Source organism: Emydura macquarii, unplaced genomic scaffold (assembly GCF_026122565.2).
Source record: "Emydura macquarii macquarii isolate MOO-44397 ecotype Brisbane River unplaced genomic scaffold, CSIRO-AGI_Emac_v2 contig_561, whole genome shotgun sequence".
Lineage (NCBI taxonomy): Eukaryota > Metazoa > Chordata > Testudines > Chelidae > Emydura > Emydura macquarii.
In genome coordinates this window covers 11,049,746-11,077,096 of record NW_027130698.1, presented here as the reverse complement: position 1 = coordinate 11,077,096, position 27,351 = coordinate 11,049,746, and the positions used below count along the sequence as shown (strand labels likewise).

General features: G+C 38.6%; 1 protein-coding gene across 1 annotated transcript in view; it reads right to left on the bottom strand.

The window, feature by feature from the left end:
* The window catches only part of CDYL2 (chromodomain Y like 2), a 62,849-nt gene that overhangs the window by 12,405 nt on the left and 23,093 nt on the right, over nucleotides 1-27,351 (bottom strand). The window contains exons 2-3 of the mRNA XM_067540131.1: nucleotides 15,226-15,820; nucleotides 6,159-6,376 (exon numbers count right to left, since the gene is read on the bottom strand). Of these exons, the coding sequence (XP_067396232.1) occupies nucleotides 6,159-6,376; nucleotides 15,226-15,820 (813 nt within the window). The remainder of the gene's footprint in view (nucleotides 1-6,158; nucleotides 6,377-15,225; nucleotides 15,821-27,351) is intronic.

Here is a 27,351-nt window from a genome sequence, read left to right as displayed (position 1 = left end):
AAGATTGGGATGTACAGGTAAATTTTCAAAGACAGCAAAATTTGGCCTGATGAGTTCAGTGCAGTGTTTACAGATGTAGTGAAATAAGACATTCAGGTGGTAACTACTTCTTTTCACTACTTAATGCTTGCAAAGTGCTTTACATCTCTGAAGTACTGTATAGACATGTACTACTCCAAATCTATTTTAAAAAATGTCACTAAATGTGTAAGTGCAATTTTGTGCATGCCGCTGTTCCTGGGCAGGCTTTGCACACACAAATTCTATGATTTGTGCAAATTATGTAGGGTAGTGTCTAACTATCTGACTTGCATGTGCAAACACAAAGATCTGAATTCTAGGGTGTATAAAACTTGGACATGAGAAATGGCAGGGTAAGTTTTCAGAAGGTCAAACCTCCCTTTTGTAGGTGCACATTTGAGAGCTTACAATCCTAAGTGTGTGTGCAAATCAGGTAGCGAGCGCCACAAGTACTCAGATCTGTAGCTAAAATTCATGTGCAAAAATGGCAGCACCAATTTTGTGAGGTCAATTTACGCTCAAATCATGGAGGCAGAGCCTCAGTATTTTTGAGACTGTTAAATCACACTCATGCAAAAATGCAGCTGGGTAAAACTGCATATGCAAATTTTGTTGTAGCTGTGAAGGGAGAACAATCTACTCAAAGTTTTGCACGCAATTTTAGACATTTATGTCAAAAGATAGTTAGTTATAGAACCCTGTAAGATGGACTAGTTGATCCAATAGAGCTCTAACTCCTCGCTATTGTAGGATTGTTCTCTGCAGTCTATTTTCTAATGTTTTACGTGTCCCCGACATTAGGACTTTTACTGTTTCCTTGGCAGATTCTATAATGTAGTCAACATCTTTGGGCAATATTGTGCGATGATGATTGTAATGGGGAGTTTTGCTTCAAATGTGATGATGGGATATGAACTTCCTATCAGTGGGTTCCTCCTGATATTCAACTGTAATGTTCCCATCCCCCTACGCTTATATGCATGTGTACAATCTCTCTCTTCCTTGATGTTAACATCCTTCAAATACTTGCTTCTCTCGTAGCCCATCTCGTAGCCATTGTATATCTGGATCTCTTCATTTTCCCATATAAGAAACATTTCTAGATTTAGGTTTAAATGGATAGAATCATAGAAATGTAGGGCTTGAAGGGCCCTTGAGAAGTTATCAAGTCCAACCCCCTGTGCTGTGGTAGGTCCAAGTGAACCTACACCATCACTGATAGGAGTTTGTCCAACCTGTTTTTAAAACCTCCAGTGATGGGGATTCCACAACCTCCCTTGGGAGCATAACTACTCTTAGAGTTAGACATTTTTTCCTAATATCTGACTTAAATCTCCCTGGCTGCAGATTAAACCCATTGCTTCTTGTCTGACCTTCAGTGGATAAGGAGAACAATTGACCACCGTCCTCTTCATAGCAGCCTTTAACATCTGAAGACTGTTATCAGGTCCCCCATCTGTCTTCTCTTCTCAAGTCTAAACATGCCCAGGTTTTTTTAACGTTTCCTCCTAGGTCAAGTTTGCTAAACATTTAATCATTTTTGTTGCTCTCCTCTGGACTCTCTCCAATTTGTCCACATCTCTCCCAAAGTGTAGTACCCAGAATTGGACACAGTACTCCAGCTGAGGCCCCACCAATATTGAGCAGAACAGGACAATTACCTCTCATGTCCTACATATGATACTCCCATTTCTACACCCCAGAATATTAGCCCTTTCTGCAGCTGCATCGCATTGTTGACTCATATTCCATTTTTGATCCATTATACACCACTTTCCAGCAGTATTACTGCCTAGCCAGTTATTCCCCATTTTGTAGTTGTGTATTTGATTTTTTCCTTCCTAAGTGAAGTACTTTGCACTTTTCTTCACTGAATTTCATCCTGTTGAATTCAGATCAATTCTCCAATTTGTCAAGGTCGTTTTGAATTCTAATCCTGTCCTCCAAAGTGCTTGCAACCCCTCCTAGCCTGGAGTCATCTGCAAATTTTATACGCATACTCTCCACTCCATTATTCAAGTCATTAATGAAAATACTGAATAGCACCGGACCTGGAACTGATCTCTGGGCGACTCCACTAGATGCTCTTGCCATTTTGACAGCAAACCATTGATAACTATTTTTGAGTAGGGTCTTTCAACCATTTGTGCAGCCACTTTATAGTAATTTAATTTAGACTATGTTTCCCTAGGTTCATTATGAGAATGTCATGTGGGACTGTGTGAAAAGCCTTACTAAATCAAGATATATCACATCTACTGCTTCCCCCTATCCACTAGGCCAGTAACCCTGTCAAAGAAGGAAATTAGGTTGGTTTGGCAGGATTTGTTTTTGACAAATCCATGCTGACTATTCTTCTATAACCTTATTATCCTTCAGGTGCTTACCAATTGATGGTTTAATAATTTGTTCCAGTATCATTCCAGGTGTTGAAATTAGGCTGTCTGGTCTATAATTCTTTGTTCCCCCTTTTAAAGATAGATACTATATTTGCCCTTCTCCAGTCTTCTGGGACCTCACTCGTCCTCCAGGAGTTCTCAAAGATGACTGCTAACAGTTCTGAGATTGCGTCAGTTAGTTCCTTACATACACCACAATGAATTTCATCTGGCCCCTTCGAATTGAATATATCTAACTTACTTAAATATTCTTTAACCTGATCTTTCCCTATTTCAGCTTGCATTCTTTCCCCCTTGTTGTTAATATTGTGTTGAATATCTGGTCACTATTGAACCTTTTTTAGTGGCGGCTTCTAAACTCCCCAACACATGACTTGTTTAAAACATTAGAAATACCAGGTTTAAAAGGTTAAGCTTCATGTATTTCTTTGAAACTGTAATGGCTCATTTGCTGATTGATTTTTTTTTTTTAAAGAAAAATATTTTCTAAAAATGTTACAACGAGCAAAACATTCTAAATCCTTGCCATCATTTTATAACTATTCTGCAGTGATTACTTTTGATGGTCTTGTTAATTAGACATTTATTTCTATTATTTATTGATACTTCAGCTCCCCTGCAAGCCCACTGAGTCCTTTCCTAAAAAAGATATTTGATAAATTATATGGGAATAAAAAATTCTACTGGAATGATATGGCAGGCTTCAATCACAAGTATTGCCCTAAGAAGCAATCAGTCTGCTAGGAGAACAATAATACAGATAGCAGTCAACTTGTACCTGACATTTTCATGAGAAGAGTGAAAGTGAACCAGTGATGTGACATATATCCATAAAACTACAAGCACTGCATTTTTTCATGGCTAGAAGAATGAATGTTGACACTTCATATGTGCACCTCACTTTCAGTTTTTGACTCATAATGCATACGGAGCAGTTTTATCAATCTTTACCAAAGCCATTAGCAGATTAGAATATATTTTTTCATCTATTATTCTGCTTTTTAACTCAGGAGATTATTAATCCCCAGAAGTATTGTTACCCTAACTAGGAAGAGTAAAAACAATGGATTAACCATGTTCCTGGGTTTGATGCAGGCCTTAGATGACCAAAACCTGTTGAGTTTAAAAAACAATAACAGAAATTTCTATATATTTAGGTATTCTACATATTTTCAAAAAAGTTGGAGTCAAATCTTCAAAATTAGCAAGTGACTTGTGAAGTTAAAAAACCCCGTTGATGGAATTTATGTTGAAAGTTTACATGCTTTTCTTTAGAAAATGAATTTTAAAAAGTACCAAAGCAAAAGAAAAGAGCCCACAATGTTTCTTGATGCTAATTTTGAAAAATTACAATGTCTAGTTAAAGAGAAAAGGGAATTAATCCCTTTAGTAATCTGAAGCTTTTGTTCAAAAACCACAATGGCACTAAGCCAATTTCAGTCAATGCAAATCCTAAAAGAAAGGAACATAGGCACATTTTATGCTAAAATCACCTGCATGAACTACAACTGTGATGTAGTTATGGGGAATGAATTATGATGTTCCATTTAGTCTTAGCTCATCTCCCTTTACTCTTGATATCAACCAGCTAGCGAAAATAACTTGAATTGCATGCCATAGCTGAAGGTAATATCTCTTGTCAGGCAAATGTTTGCTTGACTCTGCTTTGACACATGCAGAGAACTCTATAATATAACCTTTGGGTTTTTAGTCATCTTTAATTAAGTGGGGATAAACGGTGTAAGTCACTAGTTTAAAAAAATACCTAAAGCCCAAAGGATGTTCAGCTGTGGCTGAGTCAGAAGGAATCAATGGCAAGCAAAGAAGCTACGGGGAGAGTGGTCCTTCGTGTAATGTATATTTTATTATGATTCTGGAGTGCACAGACCTTGCTGCCTTGTTTACTTACTCTACTGGTGGGAGCAATCACGGGCACTCCAGTCGAGCCAGACTACTTGGGTTTTAACTTTCATGTCAGCTAAACGTGCTCTGAGCAGATTTGAGCAAATATTGTTTTTTCCCTATGTTTCTAATAGAGACAGAAATGAACATAGTAACTTTTAACAAAACCAAACCCTCTTCCCCACTCTTTGTAAGCGTTCGGAGGGTGTGGGGTTCGTGCTGGTAAAAGCTGTCAAACTGACAGCCCGGGGGCCTAAATCTCAATGTTCACCCACAGAATACTGTCAGCTTCTCCACACTACTATGCCAATTTGTCTCAACCCAGCCCAGGAGAAACTACGCTCTAGAGACCAGGGATTTGCTCCATCCTTCATGGCCCTTGGTCTCTTTGTTGAAACTGAGGGTTTTAAACAGGCAAGCTAGATGTGAACAGCTCAATCACCTGTTTCTAAGTTCTGACCATTCAGACCCTGGGTGTTAATGTAGCTTTAAAAAGAAAAAGGCTATTTGTTTATTTCCTTGTTTGTGCATCAGCTTCAGCAGTGATCTCAGCCCAGCGCTGGGAATACTGTCAGTGCTGCAGATCTGAGAGAAGGAGCACAACATATTTATTTGGTGTGATTCATGAAAATTCAAAGGAATAGGCAGGTTTGGCTTATCTGGAAAATTCTGGGCTCTAGCCCCCTTGCTCAATGAACTTGAACTCTTCTTGGTGGTCTGGGGAAGAGCTCTCAGGGCCAGCAACACAAAGCTATGTCTGTTCAAAGTTAACATGGCAAGTGTTTGGTTTGCCTCAATCTGTAGTCATTTAGTTATAGTAAAGTACTCTACCTAATACATACAAATACATAAAGTGTTTGCCTCATAATGCAGTGATGGATTCTATTGGAATGATGGAACTAATGTAATTTTTATAGGTATGGTGGATACCGTTAAAATGGATGTTTGGTGCTCTGTAGGATTTACGTTTACCATGGTATTCCTTATAAATATTGCAAAAACTGTTAAATATGTTTAAAATGTGGGCGGTAAGTGTCTGGTTATGTATGGTACCAACAGTGTTAACGTGTGTGTTTTGCGTGTCTCTGTCCCCAATATGAAAGACTGGGAGAACATTCCCACTGGATCTTAACTATTTGGGGGGGAAGGGGAGGTAAAATTTAAGGCCTGTTGTGCTTGACAACAGTAATTTTACCTGTGTCTAATTATTGGGAATTAATTTCAAAATGACACATTTTTACTTAAATAATAGAAGTCTTGGTAAACAATACTAAATAATCCTAACTTCTGGATGTAGAATGACTGACTCAATGGAAATCAATAGCATCACTTATACAGGGACACCCGAAGTCCCATCAAATAGACAGTTAAATAAAAGCAGTAAAGGATTAAGATGACTTTTAATTTTTTGCATTCTTATCCTGACACATGATTTGAGATTTATATGTGTATAAACCTTTGCAGTACTATCAAACATATTGTGCGAGGGCCAGATTTCCACGAAGAGTGGTAATTTTAACGTTTAAACTACTACTTCTTATAACTGCAGGCAGGAATTAGTGATCACATCTTTCCTTTCCTTTCTTTACTCTTCATCTTTTATTTGGGGAGAGATTATTTGAAAAAATAATTTCCATTGCATATAATAGTTAGATCCATCTGGGTAAAATTCCAAGCATGGAAAGATGGAATATTTGAGCTCCATACATTTTAAAAAGATATTCAGCAGAAACATCCTTCCCCCGCAAATACAGATTGAGTTGCCTTATTTTTTGGGTTAACCACATTCCAATTTATTAGGATGGCTTTCTTTTGCTTTTATGGTTGCATGCTTACCTCTGGGGTCAGTGCATTGTTATCTGAAGTCTGGCTGGAGAGCAGAATGTGCGTGAAACCATCTTCTTTCCGGACTACAATGTCCCTGAATCGACAGTTACTTTCATTTTGACGCACGCTGTATCTTAGTCTCTTATCAAAGACATAATCTTTCTCCCCATCCAGTTTCCTTTTCACAGTGCTGTGCAGGTTTAGGCCTCCGTTGGACAGAGAGGAACCTTTCAAATGCAAACAACCAAAATGGACATATGTGATCATGTCTATATCTCCAAAGAAAACAGCATAGTGTCTTATTAACTTAAATTTTACTTGATTTCTAGATGATCCTATTCCAAGAGTGGGCAGCAACCAAATGTGGCCCACGAATTCTAGTGCATCTCCTGGCCACTCATTTTTACTAGAGGTTCAGCCTGCATATCCCAGCATGAAATGCTCTATCATGATCTGTGCAGAAGGCCACTCAGATCGACATCCATCATTTTGAGACTGGTAGTCTCGACAGGTGTGCCTGCAGTGAAAATGAGAGCAGCTGTTTTCTGCTCTTTTATGTGAATTTGGGGTGACTCTCAAGTTCATGGGAAAATTCTAATTCAGTTTTCTTTGGCAAAATTGAGCAGGATTAATTTAGTCCATATCATTCTCTTCCTAAACTACATGTTGTTCCTCATATACAGAGCTAAAGACATTATCAACTCCAGTTGGCAACTTTAATGTAGGAACAGGATCCTCAATTGCACATCTCTACAGTGACTCAGAGTGAGGTAGAGCAGTTCATATCAAACATATTTACAGCTAAGCTGACTCCACTATCACACACTTTCTTATAACTCCAGCAGTCACCAGGAAAGTTAGTATTTTACCCATTGTTATCCCACTGTGGTATCTGAGATTATGCTCAAAATAGGATATAACTTGGTACTAGGCACTCAATTGGAGAGGCTGCAAGGACAGTGGTACATATTTGCACATGTGGTGTTTGTGTCCAAGAATTAGACAGTTTTGGGAAGAAACTATTAGAGAGTCATCTCATGACAAAATGCCAGCTTCCTCAAGATTCTGTGACCTGCTTACTTAATGCTCCAGGAAAGGATCTACATTTTAAACAGAATGACAAATTAATTTTTTTTTTTTTTACTGTTAAGCAGCAAGACCTTGTATAGCACATTATTGGGAAAATGTGACTCCTCCTCCTGTGGAATTGTGGTATAGTAAAATCTGAACTGTCCTTGTAATATAAAGGCTTTCACACCAAGTACATACGCTAAAGAAGGGCAAAAAAAGAGGATAGCCATTTAGACATTTGGGTCACCTTTTTAGCATACTCAGAGGATGAGGGCTCCCCAGCCAGCAAGCCAGAATCTTTAGGCGTGTGCTTTGAATACTAAGTTGATTCTCAATAAGTAATATATGATGAAGTATGTTAATGTCTTCTTGTAACTTGATATTAAATAAAAAGTTCCCTTTCCCCAAAAGTGGGAGTAGGACACCACTCTGGTATCTCCTATACCACTATGTAGTAACAGTAGGTAAATACTGACTTTTTAAATCACTGTACTTTTAACATTAGATTCTGTGCATAAAAGGTGTTAATGCTAGTGCCATTTTGCAGAACACATATTGATAGGAAACTACCACATCAAGGACAAGAAATACATCTTCCTCTTTAAAAACAAAACCGCCACAACAAAAAACCAGCTTCTTACTGAGTAACATTCAGTTTATCCTGAGTTCTGCTTGCAACAAATTGTAACTCCTGCTTTGTTCATGTTTATAATTCCTATGAGATATTCAGGAAATATGTTAGCATTAGTAACAATACATGAGTAGGCCAAAGGCTGTGTTATGGAGTCATAAAAATATGCTTTCTGTAAGTCTCCTCCTTTTGCAGTAGTAGATATTTTAAATGTCACTGCCATTAAAAATAACGGGCAAATAAAATAATTAGATAAGTTCATGGAGGATAGGTCCATCAATGGCTATTAGTTAAGATGGATGCAACCCCATGCTGTGGGTGTCCCTAAACCTCTGACGACTAGAAACTGGGATTAGATGACAGGAGGTAGAGGACTTGATAAATTGCCCTGTTCTGTTCACTCCCTCTGAAGCATCTGGCACTGGCCACTGCTAGAAGACAGGAGACTGGCTAGACAGACCATTGGCCAAACTGGCTCAGACCATTCTTATGTTTTTATAGACTGTGCAAGAAGTAGTTAAAGTTGCTCAATTCACTTGAAATACTGAACTTTAAAAAAGAACTTTAAAAAAGAAAAAAGAGATGGCTCAAAATACTCCATACATGTGGGAGGGAAAAAGAGGAGTGCAGTCTGCATCCAAACCTGAATCTGTATTTAATTGTTTATTCTTACCTCTGGAGTGAAGTAAACCAGATTCCTGGTTCTGGTACTAAGAAGCTAAGAGGTTTTTTATAGAGGAGGAGGAATGGAAGTTAGGACACAGATCTAAATTTTGTATCTTAGATCATCTTTGTCCAATTAAACGTGTATTGTTCCAGAGCAGAGTTTCTCAACCTTTTAAGTAGAAAGTACCTCCTAACTTCTGAAAATTTTAATAAGTACCCCAACACTCAATTTTCCACTCTGAGAAATACAATCTTTTCCCCCTTTACCACTGGACAACTGTATTTCTCATAAAACAGGAGAGTTCTGAGTTCTGCAATGCAGTGTGGCTGTGGCAGATCACAAAACCCCCTGCTGTCTCTCCCCTCCTTCCTCCTCCCCGTCCTCGACATAGGAGCAAAGATCAACGCCAGCCAATCACTATGGCCTGATGGTGGGGTCATGTGGTGTTCTCCTCATACAGGTGGGAACTTGTGAGGTATGAGCAGGCACTAGTGGCCCAGAGTGGATAGCAGCACTCCCCATGGCTGTCTGTAGGGGGGGTGCGGGCCTGGGGCAAATCATACTGTGTGGGCCCCTCTTAACATTTTTATACTGGTAAAATCTGGGGCTGTCATAGTTGTCAATTTCACTGCATAACTAGAACAGTGAAATTGACAAGTAAGCCTGCGGGTAGAGCCAGGCTCCGGGACTGGGCAAGCTGCTGGGCTCTCCGCCTGGCTTTCTGGGCACTGGGCTTTGAGCCGGGAAGGGGAGCTGCCACCTGGGCAAGTTGCAGGCGGCTGCCGCCTGGCTGCCAGCCTGGGAAGTGGGCGACTGCCACCTGCTCCAAGCTGGGACCTAGGGATGTGGGCAGGCGGCTGCTGCCCGTCTTCAAGCCAAGGCGTGAGACTGTCTCTCGGCTCAGAGCCGGGGTGTGGGTGGCAGCCACCCAGCTGCGAACCCAGCTCACAGGGCATAGGAGTTGCTGCTGGGACAAGGCAGGACGTGGGTGGCTGCCGCCCAGCTTTCCAAAAAGCCAGCGGCTGCTGCCCAAGCCAGCAGTGCCGTCCAGCTTCCCAGAACTGGGGCAGCTGCTGTCTACCTCCCAGCTAGGAGGTGGGACTGGGTAGGAATCTGGCGGCCGCTATCGCTAGCCTCCCCCAGAAGCCAGCAGTTGCCGCCTGCCTCCTGCCACCTGGTTTCTGCAGAAGTCGGCGGCTGCTGCTTGCCTCCCTTCACTGGGTTTTTCCCAATGTACCCTCTGCCTGTGTCTCGCATACCCCTGGGGGTACACGTACCACAGGTTGAGAAACTATGTTCCGGAGGACTGTAATGATAAATTTATAGTGAATGACTCCCTAATAGAAGCCAGCCATCTTCATTCTATAGTTTTAACATCTCCATATACTTGATGTCTGAGTAGTTAATTGAACTACATGATGAGCTGTCAATAAACATTGAACTCTGCATATGTTCACATCATATAAAGTATCTGTTTATACCCTGAAATTATTATATTTAGTATTAAAAATATATTAAATGTCTAATAGTATTCAGCTAATAGATTTTGGCCTGATTTTATATATATATATATATATATAATATATATATATATATACACACAAATATGTTAATTCTCTTTTTTCAGGGATTCAATAACTCTTTTTAAAATTAAATTATAAACAAATTCTAATAGAGCTCTTAATTAATTAATGGTTTATTAATTGAAACATTAACAAATTTAAATCAGTTCCTTAGTTTAGAAAGAACATTTGAAGCCTTTGGGGTTTTGTTTCTTTTTTAGAAGTATTATTTTCAAATGTAAAAAACCCAAACCAACAATATATGTTATTTAATGAAAATTTTACAAATGACAACTTGTATATTTTTGGCTTCTTCCTTGTTTATCGTGACTCATTACTAGAGTGCAATGACTTGTCTGGTAGTTTATTCCTTTTTTTTTCTGTTCATGAATTATTTGCAATCTGAGGTCTCTATCTTGCAAAAACACGTGCTTAACTTTAAACTCAGGAGTAGTTGACCATGGAAGTCAGTGGGAGTATTAATGTGCTTAACGTTAAGCAGTTCAGAAGTGTCTGCAGCACTGGAGCCTAAGAGACTTTTACAGATTTGTGTGGCATTCAGAATGTTCAGCAAATACTTTGTGAAAGCATTTCAATCTGCCATTGTTTGTGACCAACTTCCTTCATGTAGGTCTTCAACTATTTTCTGTTCACTAACAGTGTATGACATCGAGGATGCATGGTAGTATTTTTGTGCCTGACTAGAGAACTGAAGCTTTTTTACAAACAGTAGATGGAAAAGCAAAGGGATTTCAAGATGGCTACTTGAATACTTGGCCTGTGTTAGGAAAGAAGTCAGACATGATGATCATAGTTGTTCCTTCTGGCCTTTAAATCTATGAATACCTTCTGGTGTGAATCTTTAAGCAAACATAGTGAGACAGATATTCATCAGTTTCACTTTTTACAAACATTAATATAAGTAATTTTGTTTATTTACAAAAATGTTCATGTGAAATGAATAATTGGGATTGTGAATAATTCATCTTTTTTTCCTTTTTTTTTTTTTTTTTTAATCAAAGATTCCAGGAGCACTTTTGTGCACTATTTACTCTGGCTGGTGCTCACTACATTGTTTAGTCCATCTACAAGGACTACTGAAGAGGGAGATCTTGCAATAAAGTTTTAGGAACTTACGAAATTAGATGCAAGAATGGACAGGAGATGGAAGCTGCCTCAGGCTAACTGCATTGGAAATCTGCATACTATTGAGGAATAAGCAACAGCTGTTCTAAGTACAGATGGTAAGGGAAGGGTGGGGGATTAATCCGTAAGGGAAATCCAGCACAACAAAAAGCCTCTCGTCAATCAGTTTATCATCATTTGTTGCATCTCTTTTTGTTCCAATACTGCACCAAGTGGAGAAGTTAAAGATATGACAAAAGAAGCTGTTAACCTCACAGCAGCATTATAAGCAAAGTATGTGTCGGCTGACAGGATTTTAACCAACAAAAGGTCTATATGCAATCTACGATAGCACCTACGTTTTCTAATTTATGCTTTTCTCAAATGACACTGTAGATTGCAATAGACCTTCTGTTGATTAAAACCCTGTCAGCTGACACACACTTTGCTTACAATTGTTTTAGGTTTCATGCAAAGACTTACAACAGTGCAACTATAATCAGTCTGGTTGTTTTTGCATGAAACTTAAAACTGATACAAATAAACAATAACTTATCCATGGAATGTCTATACGGGATGAAAGTTTGACAGTCCTACCATAATGCAATTCTGTATCAAAATGTTGACCAATGTTGCCTGTCTATCAATATCAGTATTCCAACATGGAACACAGATGCTCATCAGTAGTTGTTGGAACATAAACATACTTTAGTTATCTACTTTGGGATGGGCCAAGATAGTGAATATCAACCTCCTCAACTGTCGTTAAATAAATATGTCTTCATACTGAACATTCAATCTAGGACAAAATGGTGCTAACTCTTATCACCTGGTCAATACATGGTAGGGTAACAGTTAACACCTTAGTGTGTCAAGATGAAAAATGACTGTGGCATGGAGTAAAGCTAACCATCCCCCAAACGATGAATAATGCATGTGAAATAAATTAGAGATGTCACAAAGAAATACAGGAAGCTTTAAGTACTTCTGAATTTGGTTTCCCAGCCTAAATACAGAGATGACAAATTTAGTTCAGCTTTTTGGTGCTCTCAGTTTATATGTGAAAGAGAGCAAGAGAGAATGTTTCCTTAATTTAGCTAGGGCTATAAATTAAATATTGGGTTTATAAATAATTTGAAGGTGTATAGAAGCCATATAAAGATTGGAAGGAAGAGGCTGTAAAGATCATCATGGGAACAAAATTTATATCAGAGTCTAGAGATCCCAGCTGGCTGCAGGGCCACAATATGCTATGTGCTGTACAAAACACATCATGATAGACTTACTGTTTATAAAGATGAGACAGACAAAGGGTGGGAAAGGGAACGGAGAGAAGTAACATGCTTATGGTCATACAGCAGTTCAGTGGCTGAGCCAGGAATAGAGCCTGGTCAAGTGTCCTATGCACTAGACCATACTGCCTCTCTAGCTACCATGTGGGCTAAGAATTGATGACTTTCTCACACTTTAACCAAGTTTTTTACTTGTTGGAAGGATATTCCAGATGAGCGAACGAAAATAAAAATGTCCAAGAGACAGCTCTATTGCAATAAACTCTCACGTGTGTTTTTAATAATAGTTTTAGATCTGTGTAAGCAATGATGCATCTGTAGGGTACCTAAAATCAACTCATTTCTACCCAGACTGAGCTGAGAAAGTGAGATGAGGTAGGTGAGGTATTATCTCTTATTGGACCAACTTCTGTTAGTGAGAGAAACAAGTTTTTGGGCTTACATAGTGCTCTTTTTCAGGTCCGGGAAATGTATTCAGAGTGTCACAGCTAAACATAAGGTGGAACAGATTGTTTAGCATAAGCAGTTAACATGTATTTCAAAGGGCCATTCATGGTGAAGTGGCCTGTTAACACCCCTCCAGTCATTGGGGGTTGGGCGGGGAGGGAGCAGATGGAAGGGAGGCAGCCTCAGGCTTCCACTGACTAATGTGCATGTTGGTGCACTAATGCCTGCGTGCACACTTGAAAGGGTTCAAGTTAGTGGGCATTTTGGTGCTCCTCACTTATCAGGCTTTAAAAATCACAAAATGCAGGTGGGAACTTCTTACACAATCCCCCAAATAACAGCAATAGTTGTGTAGTGTGACAATTGCTTGGGTAGCCATAATAATCAAGGTTATGGGATTAGCTAAGGAATATACTGCATACTTTCATGTCACTGAAACCATACCGAAATGGTAATTAAGGAATTAAAAATACCTTGATGGCCAGGACAGGGGCAATCTAGTACGGGTCCTGTAAAGGAATGCTGTGCCTCTGTAACCTACTAGAGATCTTTGAATGTTTGTCCACAATGTAATGGATAATGGAAAACTGGATAATATAATATGATTTATGTGGAATTTCAAAAGGCCTTTGACAGCCATTCACAAGAGGCTATTACGGAAACTAATGCTATCATAGACTAGAAATTGGCTAATAAAAATACAGAGTGGGAACAAATGGTTTCTTTTCATCATTGCAAGTGATGAACAGTGGGCTGCCCGAAGGACCTGTAGTAAGACTGGTTTGTTTAATATACGTAACTTCCTTTTCAGATCATTGATACGTGAGAGAAACATTCGCAGAGAACAAAATTTGGTTAGTGAAGACTAGATGAGATTGAGAAGGAACTAGAGAGAGACCTAACAAAGATATGTGACTTGGCAACAGGATAGCGGATAAAATGCACAGTGGAAGGAATCGGAACTCCTCACACACACTGCTGGATTCTAAATTAACTGTAACTACTCAGAAGGAAGATTGGAGTGTCACTGTGAACACCTCAATGAAAACCTCTGCTAGGTGTGCAGCAGCAGTAAAAAAGCAAACAAAATGTTAGGCAGTGTAAAGAAAGGGATAGAGAATAATACTGAAAACATTATAGTGCTATTATATCAGTCAGTGGTAAACCCTCACCTGGAATACTGTGTTCAGTTCTGCTTGCACTGTTTCCAAAAATATACAGTAGAAACAGAAAGGACCAGAGAAGGGCAATGAAAATAATTAGAAGCATGGAAAGACTTCCATATGGTGAGAGATTGAAAAGACTGTGACTCCTTTGCTTATTGAGGAGATACATGGTAAACTGGTTACTCTTATTTACCCTTTCAGGTAATATAGGAACAAGGGGATATTCAATGAAATTGAAAGGCAGAAACCGATACAATGAAATACACAATACATAATTAACCCATGGAAATTATACAAGGTATCATTGAGGCCAAGGGCTTAGTACAATTTAAAAAGTATTTGACAGTTCTGTGGGTAACGAGAAACTCTGCAATTATGCTAAACAGTATGATTTTTTTTTTTATAAAGGGTATAAACTCCATTCTCCAGGGCATACACCAACCACAAACTACCAGGGTTAGGAATAAACTTCTTCTCTGGGAAGGTTATTATAAATTGTCTACTATAGGGTTCCTTGTACCTTCCAATGAAGTCTTTGTCTTGCACCTTCCTATGTATCAAGTCACTATCAGAGATACTGACTTCTGGGCTTATCTGGAATGGCAATCCTGAATAATTACCTCACAAATGTTACTAGTGGCAGTAATAAGTATCTTAAAATTACCCAGGCATATATATCAAAAAGTTTAGGCAACAAATTAATAGTTTCCAACATCCTGCCTTCTCTTAAGTGCTAGGCCGGTGCTTGTGTAATTGAGAAGATATTAGTGAGTTGGTAAGAGGTCTAGCCAGAATTTCAGTGTTGTACATACCTCAACTGTTGCCCCCACACGATTCCTCGGCATCCCTCCCCCACAAACACCTGTAAATAAAACACACCAGAGAGGTGTGTGACAAAGTCTACATTGCCTCACATGACTCTGGGAAATGTGAGGAAGGAGAAGAAGTGCATTGATGGAAAATTGTACAAATCTGTGTGGAAAGAGTTTGGACCTTTTTCATGTGCTTATTACTCATGCAGCATGACAATAACTTTTCCAGGAATTGGGCTCTTTGTTATCAACTGCCACAATTAAAACTCAACAGAAAGGACTGTTGCTGTTTAAATCACATACCGATTCCATTCACAACAGGCGCATCATTATTAACTTCCAACATGCTGGGCAAATCATGTTCTCCTTCATGGCCATTTAAATCCATGTTTTGCTGTTGTGAGTCATTCCCAAAATGTCTAGAATCTTTCTCGTGACTGGCATCTCCGTTCTGTAGGCCACTGTGAGGCTTTTTCAATGGCATGATCTGTAAACCACTGGGAGTAGTTCGGTAAGTCACAGTTTTAGCGGCCCTGTCGCCAGCCGGTGCTGGTTTTGTGGTGTACCCTCTTTTCTGTTTTTGAAGAGATGGGTTAATTCGCTTTCTTTTATGTGTTGACCCTTTGGCCTTCCCAGATTCAGAAGGTCTGTGTGATATTTTCTCAACGGATGACCCTCGGCTTTCTCGTAAAAATTTTGGCGTGCTGGTCTGTTTCCCATGTTTTGCTCGCTTTTCTCTAGTGACGTGTAGTCCATTGAACTCATCAATAAATTCCTCGCAATGCAATAGGTGATGCTCAGGTTCCCAGGTGTCCTCATTGCTTCCGTAGCCTTTCCATCTGATAAGATACTCCCATTTTCCCTTTTTGTTCTTCCTTTTGTCAACAATCCTCTCAACCTAATAGAAAAAGAGGAGATACTACAAGCTGTTAAAAAGAAAAATAATTTAGTCATGAAAAACATTTAGGGCCTGATCCTCAGTTACACCGAGGTCCCTTTACACTGCCAGACGCAGTGACCTTAGTATAAATGAGAATCAGGCCTCTAATGTGAATATGAACTGATACTGCATTCTGGCACTGAATACTGTATACTGTCTAAGCAGGCTAACTAAAAATTTTGCCAAACAGATCAAACATTTTCATTTTTTAGCAACCTCCCCCATTCCTCCCCACACTTGTCCCATCAGATCCTCAGTAGACCATGGCTGACTGTTGATGTGGGCCTATGTAACTCCTGCATATATTGCTTGATATTCCATTTATGTATCACAGCTAAATGTCCTCATTTGTCAAAGAATGCTCACAAGCAAATCTGGCTGTATATATAGAGGGACTTAGCTGGCCCATATGTTAACAGCAATCCCATTTGCAGGCACTCACCTGTTTTCCCTGCGAAGAATTCTTAATTGTAATAATGTACAACCATGTTTTCTGAGTATGGCTAACTCTGGGAAAATATGAGGCTTAGGATCAGTAAAGAATGAGTGTTACCACTGAAACTGCATTTCTAAAATGAGACCATATTGTCATCGTCTTCAGCTGTCTCCCATTGAGAAAGCTAAAGTATCTTTTGCTGTGTACTCTTTATACATTGAACACTTGATTCTGTGTGTATGTATGCTCTGATGGTGACTGTTCTCTTATTACCTGAACTATATGAACCCCTGCTATTTCATCTCTGAAACTGTCTTGCAAAGAAATTGTACTAAATGGCCTGGTTATCCTATATATTGAGGGCCACATTTTCAGTATTGTGTGTGCTCTTTTATACTTGCCAGTTTAAACTCAGATTTCTCTATGGATGCAGTGTTTGCTCTGAAATATGTACACACACACAAATGTATGTGAATCTAGCACATTTATTTTTGAAAATCTGGCCTCTGGTGACTGACACTAAATTGAAACTAACTGATTTGCATCTGACACCAAACTTAATTCAGGTCTCCATATGTTTAAAGCAAAAGTTAACAGCACTGGTACTGACAAAGAAAAAATTAAATGGGTAGTTAGGGCAACCAATTTTATTGGTCCCCTGAGGTGAAAAGCCAGTGTGTTTACACGCACTGTGCCACTTCCCTCAGCTTATTTTCACTTCCCCCTCAAAAAGTAAATACCTGATAAACAGTTATCTCCCATTCCTTTATGAACATATCTACTATTAGCTCCTTAACTACCCTTTAGACTACAAAAATGTCCAACTGAATCCATTTTACACAGGTATATGTTGATTTGTTTGCATAACTACATTTTTTTGCATGCATAAAATTGATGCCCTCAAATTTTGAAGGTATGATTTTAAAAAGCATGCTGAAAAACTGCTGATCAGCATACTTGTCAATAGTAAATTCCAAGAAACCTGTGTCAATTTTTGGGCAAGAACTGTGTCTTCATTTTGTTTGTGCCAAACTTAGTACATTTGTGGCTGTCACCAAATAATAAATAATGTAATCAGCTTGCTACTTCTACCTGTGTCCTTCAGTGATGCTCCAGTTTAATATTTTAGACATTACAATTACTTATATGATAGGGTCTATGAAATCACTAAAGGAACTGAGCATCAAGAGGAGAAATGATAATTAGAAAGGGGAAAGCTGCTATTTACACATTTTAATGGGCAACTATGGGAAAGAGACTACAGATTAAGTGCAGGACTATCCAAGGAATTGAGTCTGTGTGTTTATCTTTGATTTAAAATGATGAAAATTCAATCTATTGTCATTAATAGCTATTTAGTGTAGCATCAGTAGAATCCTGAAGATACAAGTGCAACAGGAGAGCAAAAAAAGGCATCAAATGATGCACAACAAATCATCAAACACAAACACAATTACTTGGCCTCTCAACATGACCCATTTTTCCCTGAGGCTTCATGTCCTTCATTTATGCCAACCCCCTATGGAGTTCTGCTCTGCCCTCTAAATGTATTCAGCAGGAGCACAGCAGTGCTTTAGATGGGATATGAATTTCATATTTGTTCCCCATCCCGTAATACAACTTGCACCATTTTCCTTCAATGTGCAGTGAACACCAACAGCATGACTGGCTATATTTTTTTTTCAAAATGATTGGTTTTAATTTCTGCTATGTCAACTGAAAAATGCTCTGTAATAATCTTCTTGCATTTACTATAAAGTGTTCAGAAATGTATAGGAATTTTTCTTAAGAAATAATTCTGACAACTAGTGATTAATGGGAATGATATTTTAATTTTTCCCCCAGAATACACAATTTCTGTTCAAATACCTTGTACAGAAATATTTCTGTTACTTCCACTTCTTATTTTTCACATTCTAATCAGTTCTCTCTTCAAAGAACAATGAATCATATGTGCAAAAAGCAGTTTTGGTAGTCTTGAATTTGGCCTCTTGAATTTATGATATTGGGTTTGGGAAACCAGATATTTAATTAATAAAAATGACATTATCCAATTACGTTTCTGTCCTATCTTTTATAAGCAGAGTACATTGTAGGAGTATCACAGTTGAGTGTCAGAATTTTACTTGTGCCATTACTTCCTTTGAGTACTATAGGGATACAATCTAATTCTAGGTGAATCAAGGTGTTACCATCTACGTTTTAAGAGTAGAAATTGAATGAAACCATGGAAATGCATTTTTAACACTATTTTTCAACTTTCAAGTGTGGATGATTCTTAACCTTAGCACTATGCACACCTACGTAGGTTAAAAGGAATGACATAAATGAAATACCTATATTAAACACATATATGGACACAGTTAACTTAGTATTAGATCATGAAACAATGGTATAGATCTGTAGAACTTCACAAGCTAAAATATGAATGCAGAATTTGTGAACACAATTAGTGATTGCATGAGCAAATAACCAGTTAAATGTAATTAGTGAAATTACACAAGTCATTTCTATGCATGTTCTTGAATTAGCATTCAAACTTCTATGTCAGGGTTTCCAAAATTTGTATAGCATGGACTGCTGAGCAGATGCTGCATACAGAGCATGCACACTTAGCTCATTCACAAAAATACAACGTGCACATCATTTGTGTACAGAAGTAATAGATCAAATCTCAAAGAAATTATAGGTTCAACCCTTAAAAATTAATTTTGTCTGTTCAATGACTTCAACAGGCATTGGTATACAGTTAAAGCACTGTGCATGCTATCACAATCAGGTAATCAGATCCACACAGCATATATAAAACTCATCACATTTCCAGCAAGACCACACATAATTCAGCCAGCCTAATCACGGAAATGAATCACCTTTCCAACAAGATATGGTTGGAAGATTACATACCGAAATACTGATTTCCAGAATGGGCAGAAGAAATCACCTCTTTTTTGACCACATAACTCTGTATTTGGACAGATTCTGTAAATGGTAATCTGTGACACCAAAACAGCCTCTGTCAATGTGCAACAATTGTGGAGGAGCAGACAGACTTCATGGAACCCCCAACCCTCATCCCGGGCATACACAGCCACCGAATTCTTAGCAATACGCATATAGAAACATTTCAAGTATTTTCAAATACTATTTTGAAATTTCATTGTTTCACTTTCATATTCTGAGTATTCTTTGTAGTTTTTCTATGACATCACAGCAGGCAAAGAGCAGGTAAACCAGTGGACTCTTCATGGGCATTTTTAACAGTTCACTCACTTCATGAGAGATTCCAGAATATTAAAAACAGAAGCTACGAAGGTGAAGTAGAGCCTTGTTAACACCAGGGCTTTGGCTGTTGAAGTTCTGTCTGTGGTAATTTAGCACAAGTATATTTTCCTTTTATATATTCGTAGTTATTTAGCTTTTCCTCTTTCCTTCACTAAACAGGTTCAGTAGGGAGGGTTTTTTCAGTTGGGCCATTGGATCTCTTCTAGTTTTTAAACTTTGTGTCGGATTTTCAAGAGAAGCCCAGCACTCAGATTCTCCCATTCCTTTCAATGTGGGGGCTGAGCCCTTTTGAAAAACTGGTCCTCTATTTTTACTACATGTTGCCCAGGTTCTTTGACCATCAGGTTTCTGGAAATTAAATACAAAGGTCAGAAATATGTGAATAAGTGATGAAGGAAGAAGATGGAAGTGAAATTCATGAAACACCTGATTATTTCTGAAGAAGAGAGGACTGTAAATGATAGAGTGAAAAAGCAGGAAGTTAACTATGCTCTACTTCGCCTTCGTAGCTTCTGTTTTTAATCTTCTGGAATCTCTCCTGAAGGAGAGTAGGGGGTGGGTAGAGGAGGGCTCCGCCATTTTAATAATTGCATCAGGACTGCAGATTGACACACATGGGCCAGGAGGAGTTTTCATAGGCAAAGATTTTTCAGAGGTGGTCTACACTCGACCTCTGGTTCTGACAAGGAGTGTAAGCATTAAAGGGATGTACTGTTCAGTACACACACATGCACATGGATATATGGTAACAGGGCATTGTGTTTCGCTTACTTTAAGTACACTATATTCTCTTTCCTAAATGTGCGTAGTGTCCAACTCCATTTAAAAAATGAAGCATAAACCTGACACTGTGTTCAAATGAGGCGATACAGTTTTCGTCCTTTCTTTGTCTCAGTAATCTTCTGATTTTTTGGGGCTGAAATATGGAAACAAAGCCGCCCAGCTCCTCTTTATACCAGTTTACATCAAAGGAGGGTATGGCCCACAGCCTGTAATGTGTGAAAAAACCAAACAGACCACAACTATTGCCCTTCCATCTAGGCTCACATCTCTGGCTGCCTTCTGGCACCTTTTCTTGGAAGTCCTACCACTATCTGAAATTCAATCTCTTTAAAATTGAAGTTCTCATCTTGCCTCCCAATTGCTCTCCTCTGCCTCTTTGCACTACTTCCTTTTGACAACTGCCATTATGATTGCTGTCTTCATTCCCATAGTCTCACTGTAATCTTCTCTCTGTCCCCTCCCTTTCCAACCATTTCAGTCTCATACAACATCCAATGCTTCTTCCTTTTTAATATCTTTTCCTTGCTGTCTCTGCTACCAAAACCCATTTCTTCTCTCACCTTGATTACTGTAACTTTCTCCCGGTCTGATCTAATTGCCTTTCCCCTCTCTCTATTCCAATTTGTCAAAATAATGCCTATGTTCAAACTGTATTCCTCTCCCACCCTAATCTCAAGAGGGTTAATTTCAAATGTAGGTAAAATGCCATTTCCCCCCTCATTGGCTTTTGTGGATTTAAATATTTTCATCAACTTGCAGCTTTTGAGGGTGTCTTGCTAGCAGTGCTCTCATCTAAAAGCCTACATAAAGGATTCCAATGTACATTCAAATGAAAGACAGATTCTTAATGCAATGTGTGGATTTTGAAATTCCAGCTGCCATTGTATTGTAAGTTGTAATATTTAAATTATTAAAGGAACATTGCTCAGGCTGCAGGCAGGAAAAAAAAAAAGAGACCTACCAAGCTTTTTTTGTGTGGGTGCACATAGTGTAACACCACCCATTGGGAAAATGCTGTGTTTACTGACTATTCACATGGGCAGTCAGGGTAATGAAATATACAAGAATCCTGTTCTGGAAGAAGGGGATTTTTGTATATTTCAATATTGTGACTTACCCTCAAGAACAGAGCCAGAAAAGGGGAGTTAGATGGATGACAGGCCACACACATGTTTGTGTCATAAACACACACAGTGCCCTGGGTGTTTTGTTATTAGGTCGCTTAGCAGAACAGTTGGTAACTTCTACATTTAATTTCTTTTAAATGACATTGAGACTCTCATTTTGGAAAACTGATCAGTTTTTCAGGATTAAGAGCCATGTCATTAGGAAAATTTCTTAGTTTTGGATTGTTTTAATTTACGTAGACAACATTCTTCATTCATAAGATTAAAACATAGACCATATCCTTGCACCATTACATCAAAAAGACTAGGATGCGTAACAGCAAATGGGGCTTCTTTGGATTAACCAAGGAGTAGTTGATTAAAATAAAAGTAATTGCTAACTAGTTCTGTGAAGTAATCTAGTCTGTTCCAAAGTAATATTGAATGCAGTAAGTTCCCATCAAAATAATCACATTGCCTTCTCTTGTAATGAGAAGTGAAAATGTCTGTCTAAATAGTTCAAAACCCTCTCACTTACAAAACATGAAATCACAGAGCACAACATGTGGAAAGATAATGAAGATGGGTTTCTCACTTATTATAAAGTATAATGATACAGTAACACTGCCAAATCGCCATTTTCCAAGGCCAAAGGCAAACTGTTCCCTTGTACAGGAAGTAAGTCAATGAATGTTCTTTAGTGTTCTGTTTTGTTTTTTACAGAAAGCACAAAACAAGAAGCAAGGCCTTCCAATGTCTCAGCTTTGGTTGGGTTAAAAATTAGAAGTTGGCTATGATTGCACACTCTACAATCCTGCTAGTAAAACTTCTTTCAAAATAAGGCTGTTAAAATTCCATCCAAGACATTTGCGTTTGATGACAAATATTTATTTTTATTTCACTACTAACCTACAGCTGGTAGTTTTACTATGCCACTAAATTAGTTTTATAATGGTGTAGTGCATGCTTTAAATATAGAAACAATAGATGTGTTTTCAGTGTACATACTAGCAAAGGAAAAATTAAGTACAGATTCTATTTATTGCCATAAAGGAGATTTAAAAGTAAAGCCGGTATGTTGTGTTAATGCAGAAAATTTGAGCGCGCCTATTTTTGTGACTAATAATGATGAATACAAGGAGAATGAGGCATCAAAATGTTCAGTGTGCAGTGACACATTTGTAAAGCACTACAATGCTTGCTGGCCATAGGAGATGCAAGTTTGGCTTCCAACTTTTGTGGGTCAGATCCTCAAGTGGTGTAAAACAGCTTAGCTCCCCTTCAGTTCAACAAAGCTATGCAGTGTTGATCTTGCTCATATGTATTGAGTGAGTGAAACGTGTGAGAGTACTGCATGTGCATAAGGATGCAAGAGTTAATTACAACTTTGATAAGCATTAAAAGTAAGGGCCTGATTCTGACTACACTTACACTGGTTTTCCAATGCCGTAACACCATTAATGTCAATGGAGTTACTGCTAATTTGCACAGATGCAAGGGAGATCAGAATAATTTTTATTTCTCTTGGTTTTAAAATTAGGGAACGTGAGTGTTTTTGGTTTTTTTTAAACTTCACAGCTGAAGGTCTTGTGCAAAACAATCACCGGTTGTCTGCTGAGATATCGTGACAATAAGACCATAGACTATTTTTACTGGAGTATTTTACTGAAAATATACAAATCTTTCTTTAATTGAGAAAATTTGTTTAATTAAAAAAAGTTGACAAAGTCTGCAAAGAATTAAATATCTGTAGATTCTAGGACTCCACTGCTCATTTCTACCCACTGCTCTATCGTCTTCATTGCACTCCTACTGACCAGGAAAGCATGTAGGGTCAAAGACTCAGCTGATGGACACTGGCATAGACCCATTGAAATCAATGATGCTATACTGAGGCAAACCAACTGAGGCTCTGGCCCATGGTATTTTGTTTGAGAATTCTAGTTGCATCTGTTAAGGCCAATTTACCTGAACCTGAAAATTTGTATCAACAAAAAATTTGAAATTTAAAGAGGCAATTTCAAACTCAGTATCACATGAAAATATGACTGTACTTGACTGATTATACTAACTGCTTTTATAGGATTTGCCTGTATTTTCTTTCTGCTAAGGGACTGATCCTGCTTCTTCGGAAATCAATGACAAAATTCCCACTGCTTCCAAAAAAGCAGGATTTGGCCCTACCTCAGGAGTGCTACTCATGGCAGTGATACAACTTAGAGTGAGAAAAGGTTAGCAGTATGTAGGCCGGTCATGAAGACCCTAAAGGAGCCGGTATTTCTGTGACTGTAGCACAGTTCTAACAATGGAATATGCTGGAAAGATGTTAACGTTAGTCATGTTTTTAAACAGGTACTTGAACATATTAGGAGTTATATTTTTAACCTGAGTGCCATTAAAGATGGTTTTCACAAGCATCAAACTAAATGCTAGGGGGTTATTTTACAATGTCCAGAAATGCAGGAAGCAATTACTAGTTTACGTAAAAGCTGTACCTCAAACCATTAGAGTTAATTAGCTCTGTCTGTTGTCTTTTATGTTCTTTTTATTTTCTCATTCAGTTGCAGGTTATTTAGGACTCCTGTTCTTGTAAATTTCTTCCAGTCTTTTCTTTTTCCCCATGGACCTGATTAATGCCCACACTGAACCTAGTGGAAATACTTCCCATGACTTCAGTTGGTCCCTATTGCTTCTACCCATAATAAGTGAGACGTAGCGATTCAGTGAGTAAAGATAATAATGAAGGTGCATTTTAAATGCTTTATTAATAATTGTTTGAACTTCTGTGCTGTGGTGTCCCTATTTCAAGAAGTCAGTGCTTTACAAATGTAAGCATGAGTAATGAAAGAAGCCCTCTCACTCCTGTATGGTAGGTAAATATTTGTATAGCTGTTTTACACAATAAAGTGGTAAACTCAAGCAAAAAGAGGGTAGGGCCCAACTTTTCAGAAGTGTCTGCTCATTGAGGGTGAGCCACTGGATCTAATATTCAGAGGTACTGAGCACCACAACCCCAACAGAAGTCAATGGGAGCTTTATCTATTCAGAGAGGCTCTTTTCTTCCAACTTGTTACAGTGGGACATTTGAGTAGGTATTCTTCAGGAGCAGCTTCTTGGCTGTGGAGAGCTTATGCTCTAAGTGTAAGACAAGAGACAATACATGGATACAGCAGATGGGTGAGGGGAAGTGCAAGGTAACAAGATGATACTGACCGATGTAAGAATAATTACTAAGAAGGAAGAATGACACACTACTATCCTCTCAGAAACAGCATTCAGATGAGAAGGGTCACTGGGCCAGTTATGTCATTGGCTTCTGTGGAGTAACTCGGGATTTACACTGGCATAGTTGAGATCAGAATCCATCCCAGTGTAAAATCAATATATTATGGGTGCCTGGAAGGAACAAACTACTGACAGCACTAAAGACAGTTATGAAAGCTGTCAGCAGATATCAGGCTGATGTGTTTCCAAGAACGTACAGTATAGCTGGGTTAGAAGGCTACATTAAGAGACAGGGCAATCTGCAAATGCCATGGAGCAATGGAGCAGGAGCATATTTAACTAATTTGGTGTAAGTACACGTTCTGGGGTCATAAAGGCAATGTGCATGTGAAAGACTGTTTTCAATGTGAATGAAAGACCACTTGCCACAGAGAAACTTTAACATCACTGTATTTGTACAAGTTGGATGTGTGTGAAATGAGCCATACTCGGACTCTACTCCATGCTGTACGGCAAGCTGCAGAGTTTATGTCATCATGCAGAATGTAACACTTTGTAAATTCAGAATGATAGAGTCCTCTGCACTAATCAGTCTGAACTCTCAGCTGTTTTGTATGACCAAAACACAGGCAGTGAAGTCAGTTCTTCCCATCACCCCCTCATTAACTAATAATAATAACTTTTAGACCTGCCAGCCTCCTCCATTATTCTTGATCATGAGATTTCAGTGACATGTCTGCAGAACTTCCGCGGTATAGATAGCATTGCTGTGGCATTAATCCATTCTTTCTTTCTGAGCGGTCTGAAAGGGTGGGATTACGAATTGCTCATTTGTCCTGAAGGTTCTCCCATGCAGAGCATTACAGAGTCCTGTGTTGTTGTCCATCACGTTTAACATGCATATGAGGCTAGTAAGGAAGTTAATGAGGAGGCCTAGGGTGAAATATCTGTATGCTGATGACACCCAGCTCTGTGTCTCCCTCTTGCCTGACCCTTTTGGTGAACAAAGACTTATCCAGTGTGAGGGTGAGATGGGAGCTCAGATGAGCTCCGTCTCCGTCCAGGGATGGCTGTGGTATGATTGTACTGCTGGGGAAAGCAACCAGAAGAAATGGTGATTGATATAAGTCCCCTTAATTGAGGGAGTTTTTCTACCATTTATTAGCCAGATGAGGATTGATTTAGATCCTCAGCTGCTCATGAATGGACATACAGAAGTAGTGGCCCAGATATAGGGCTTTCTTATGTGGCGCTTGTTACAGTTATCCCTGTCTTTGTCACATTGGGATTAGGCTACTGCAATTTGCTCTCCATGGTACTATACCGTTCACAAACTTAAGTTGGTAAAGGTTGCAGCTGCCTGCTTATTGAGGGTTCATGCAGATAACACTTGTATGGGTGCTCTGAGATCTACATTGCCTTTCAATTAGTTTCTGAATGGAATTCCAGATGTTGGTTTTGACTTATAAAAATTTGGGTCACATTTTGTATTAAGGTTCCATTTATAAATTATTTATTATTAAAAGCTGTTTCCATAAATGACTAATTATTAGAGGTTGTCATAGAGTCTAGCAGTTAATTAGGTTGCTTATAACCCTGGCTTATAACTATCTATACTTCTTCTGATGTGCTTCTAAATCCCCTATAACATGTATTACTCATGTTCGTAACATGTTTATAACATCTATTAACCATTTACTAACTCTGTATAAACTATTTATAAATGGAACTTTAATGTAAAGTTTGGCCAAGTTTTCCATGGTAGTTGTAATTCGTTGATGTGATTGAGCTAATAGATGCCAGGCTTAGAAAGCTACTGGCAGGGGATTTTCCATGAGCAACTCTGGAACTTCCTTCCTTCCTTGATCTGCTGACCCTCAGGTCACACTGCAAGACTCATTCTCTCAGACATTTTAGGGCGAAATAGGACTGGGCTGGTTTGTTGCAGAGTCTTATATAGGGCACATTCTTAATCACTAAATGGACTATTTGACATATTTAACGGACTAACTGTGAAGTTGCTATTTGTGCTGAAGTCTCCTCATTAAAGGATATAGAAGAAGTCTGTATTTTTAGTGTTTGCATGGACATTTAGCCTAGAAGCAGTTTTGTCCAGGAGACAGACCACGGAATTGGGGCTTAGAAGATTGAGGTTCTAGTCCCAGCTCTGTCACTGACCAACTGGGTGACCTTGGACAAGTCATCTCACCAACCTGTGCCTCAGTTTCCTCATCTGTAAAATGATGATTGCCTTCTTTCTAAAGTGATTTGAGATCTAGAGATGAAAATTACTATCTGATAGTTAGGTGATATTATCAGTGGTTGGGAAAGTGCTGTTAAATAAATAGGTCTGTGAGTTCAAAATTATGACAAAGAGAATGCGTGAAGCTATTTCTTTGGAAGCCTAGGGAACAGTGTAAAATGGGAGAAAAGAAAGATCATTAACTTATGTTGACTCTGTATTTAGCATTTATGCCACTAATATCTACATTTAGCATGTATGTGAGTAGATTATGCAATGCAGTGTCCTGAAAAGACCAGGAGGATTCAAGGTGACAGCAGATTCATGGGATGAATGCAAGTTTTTCTTTGCTGAGAGCAAAAATGTACCATCCAGGATTAGATGACTATGCAATTATGTATGGAATTTATGATCT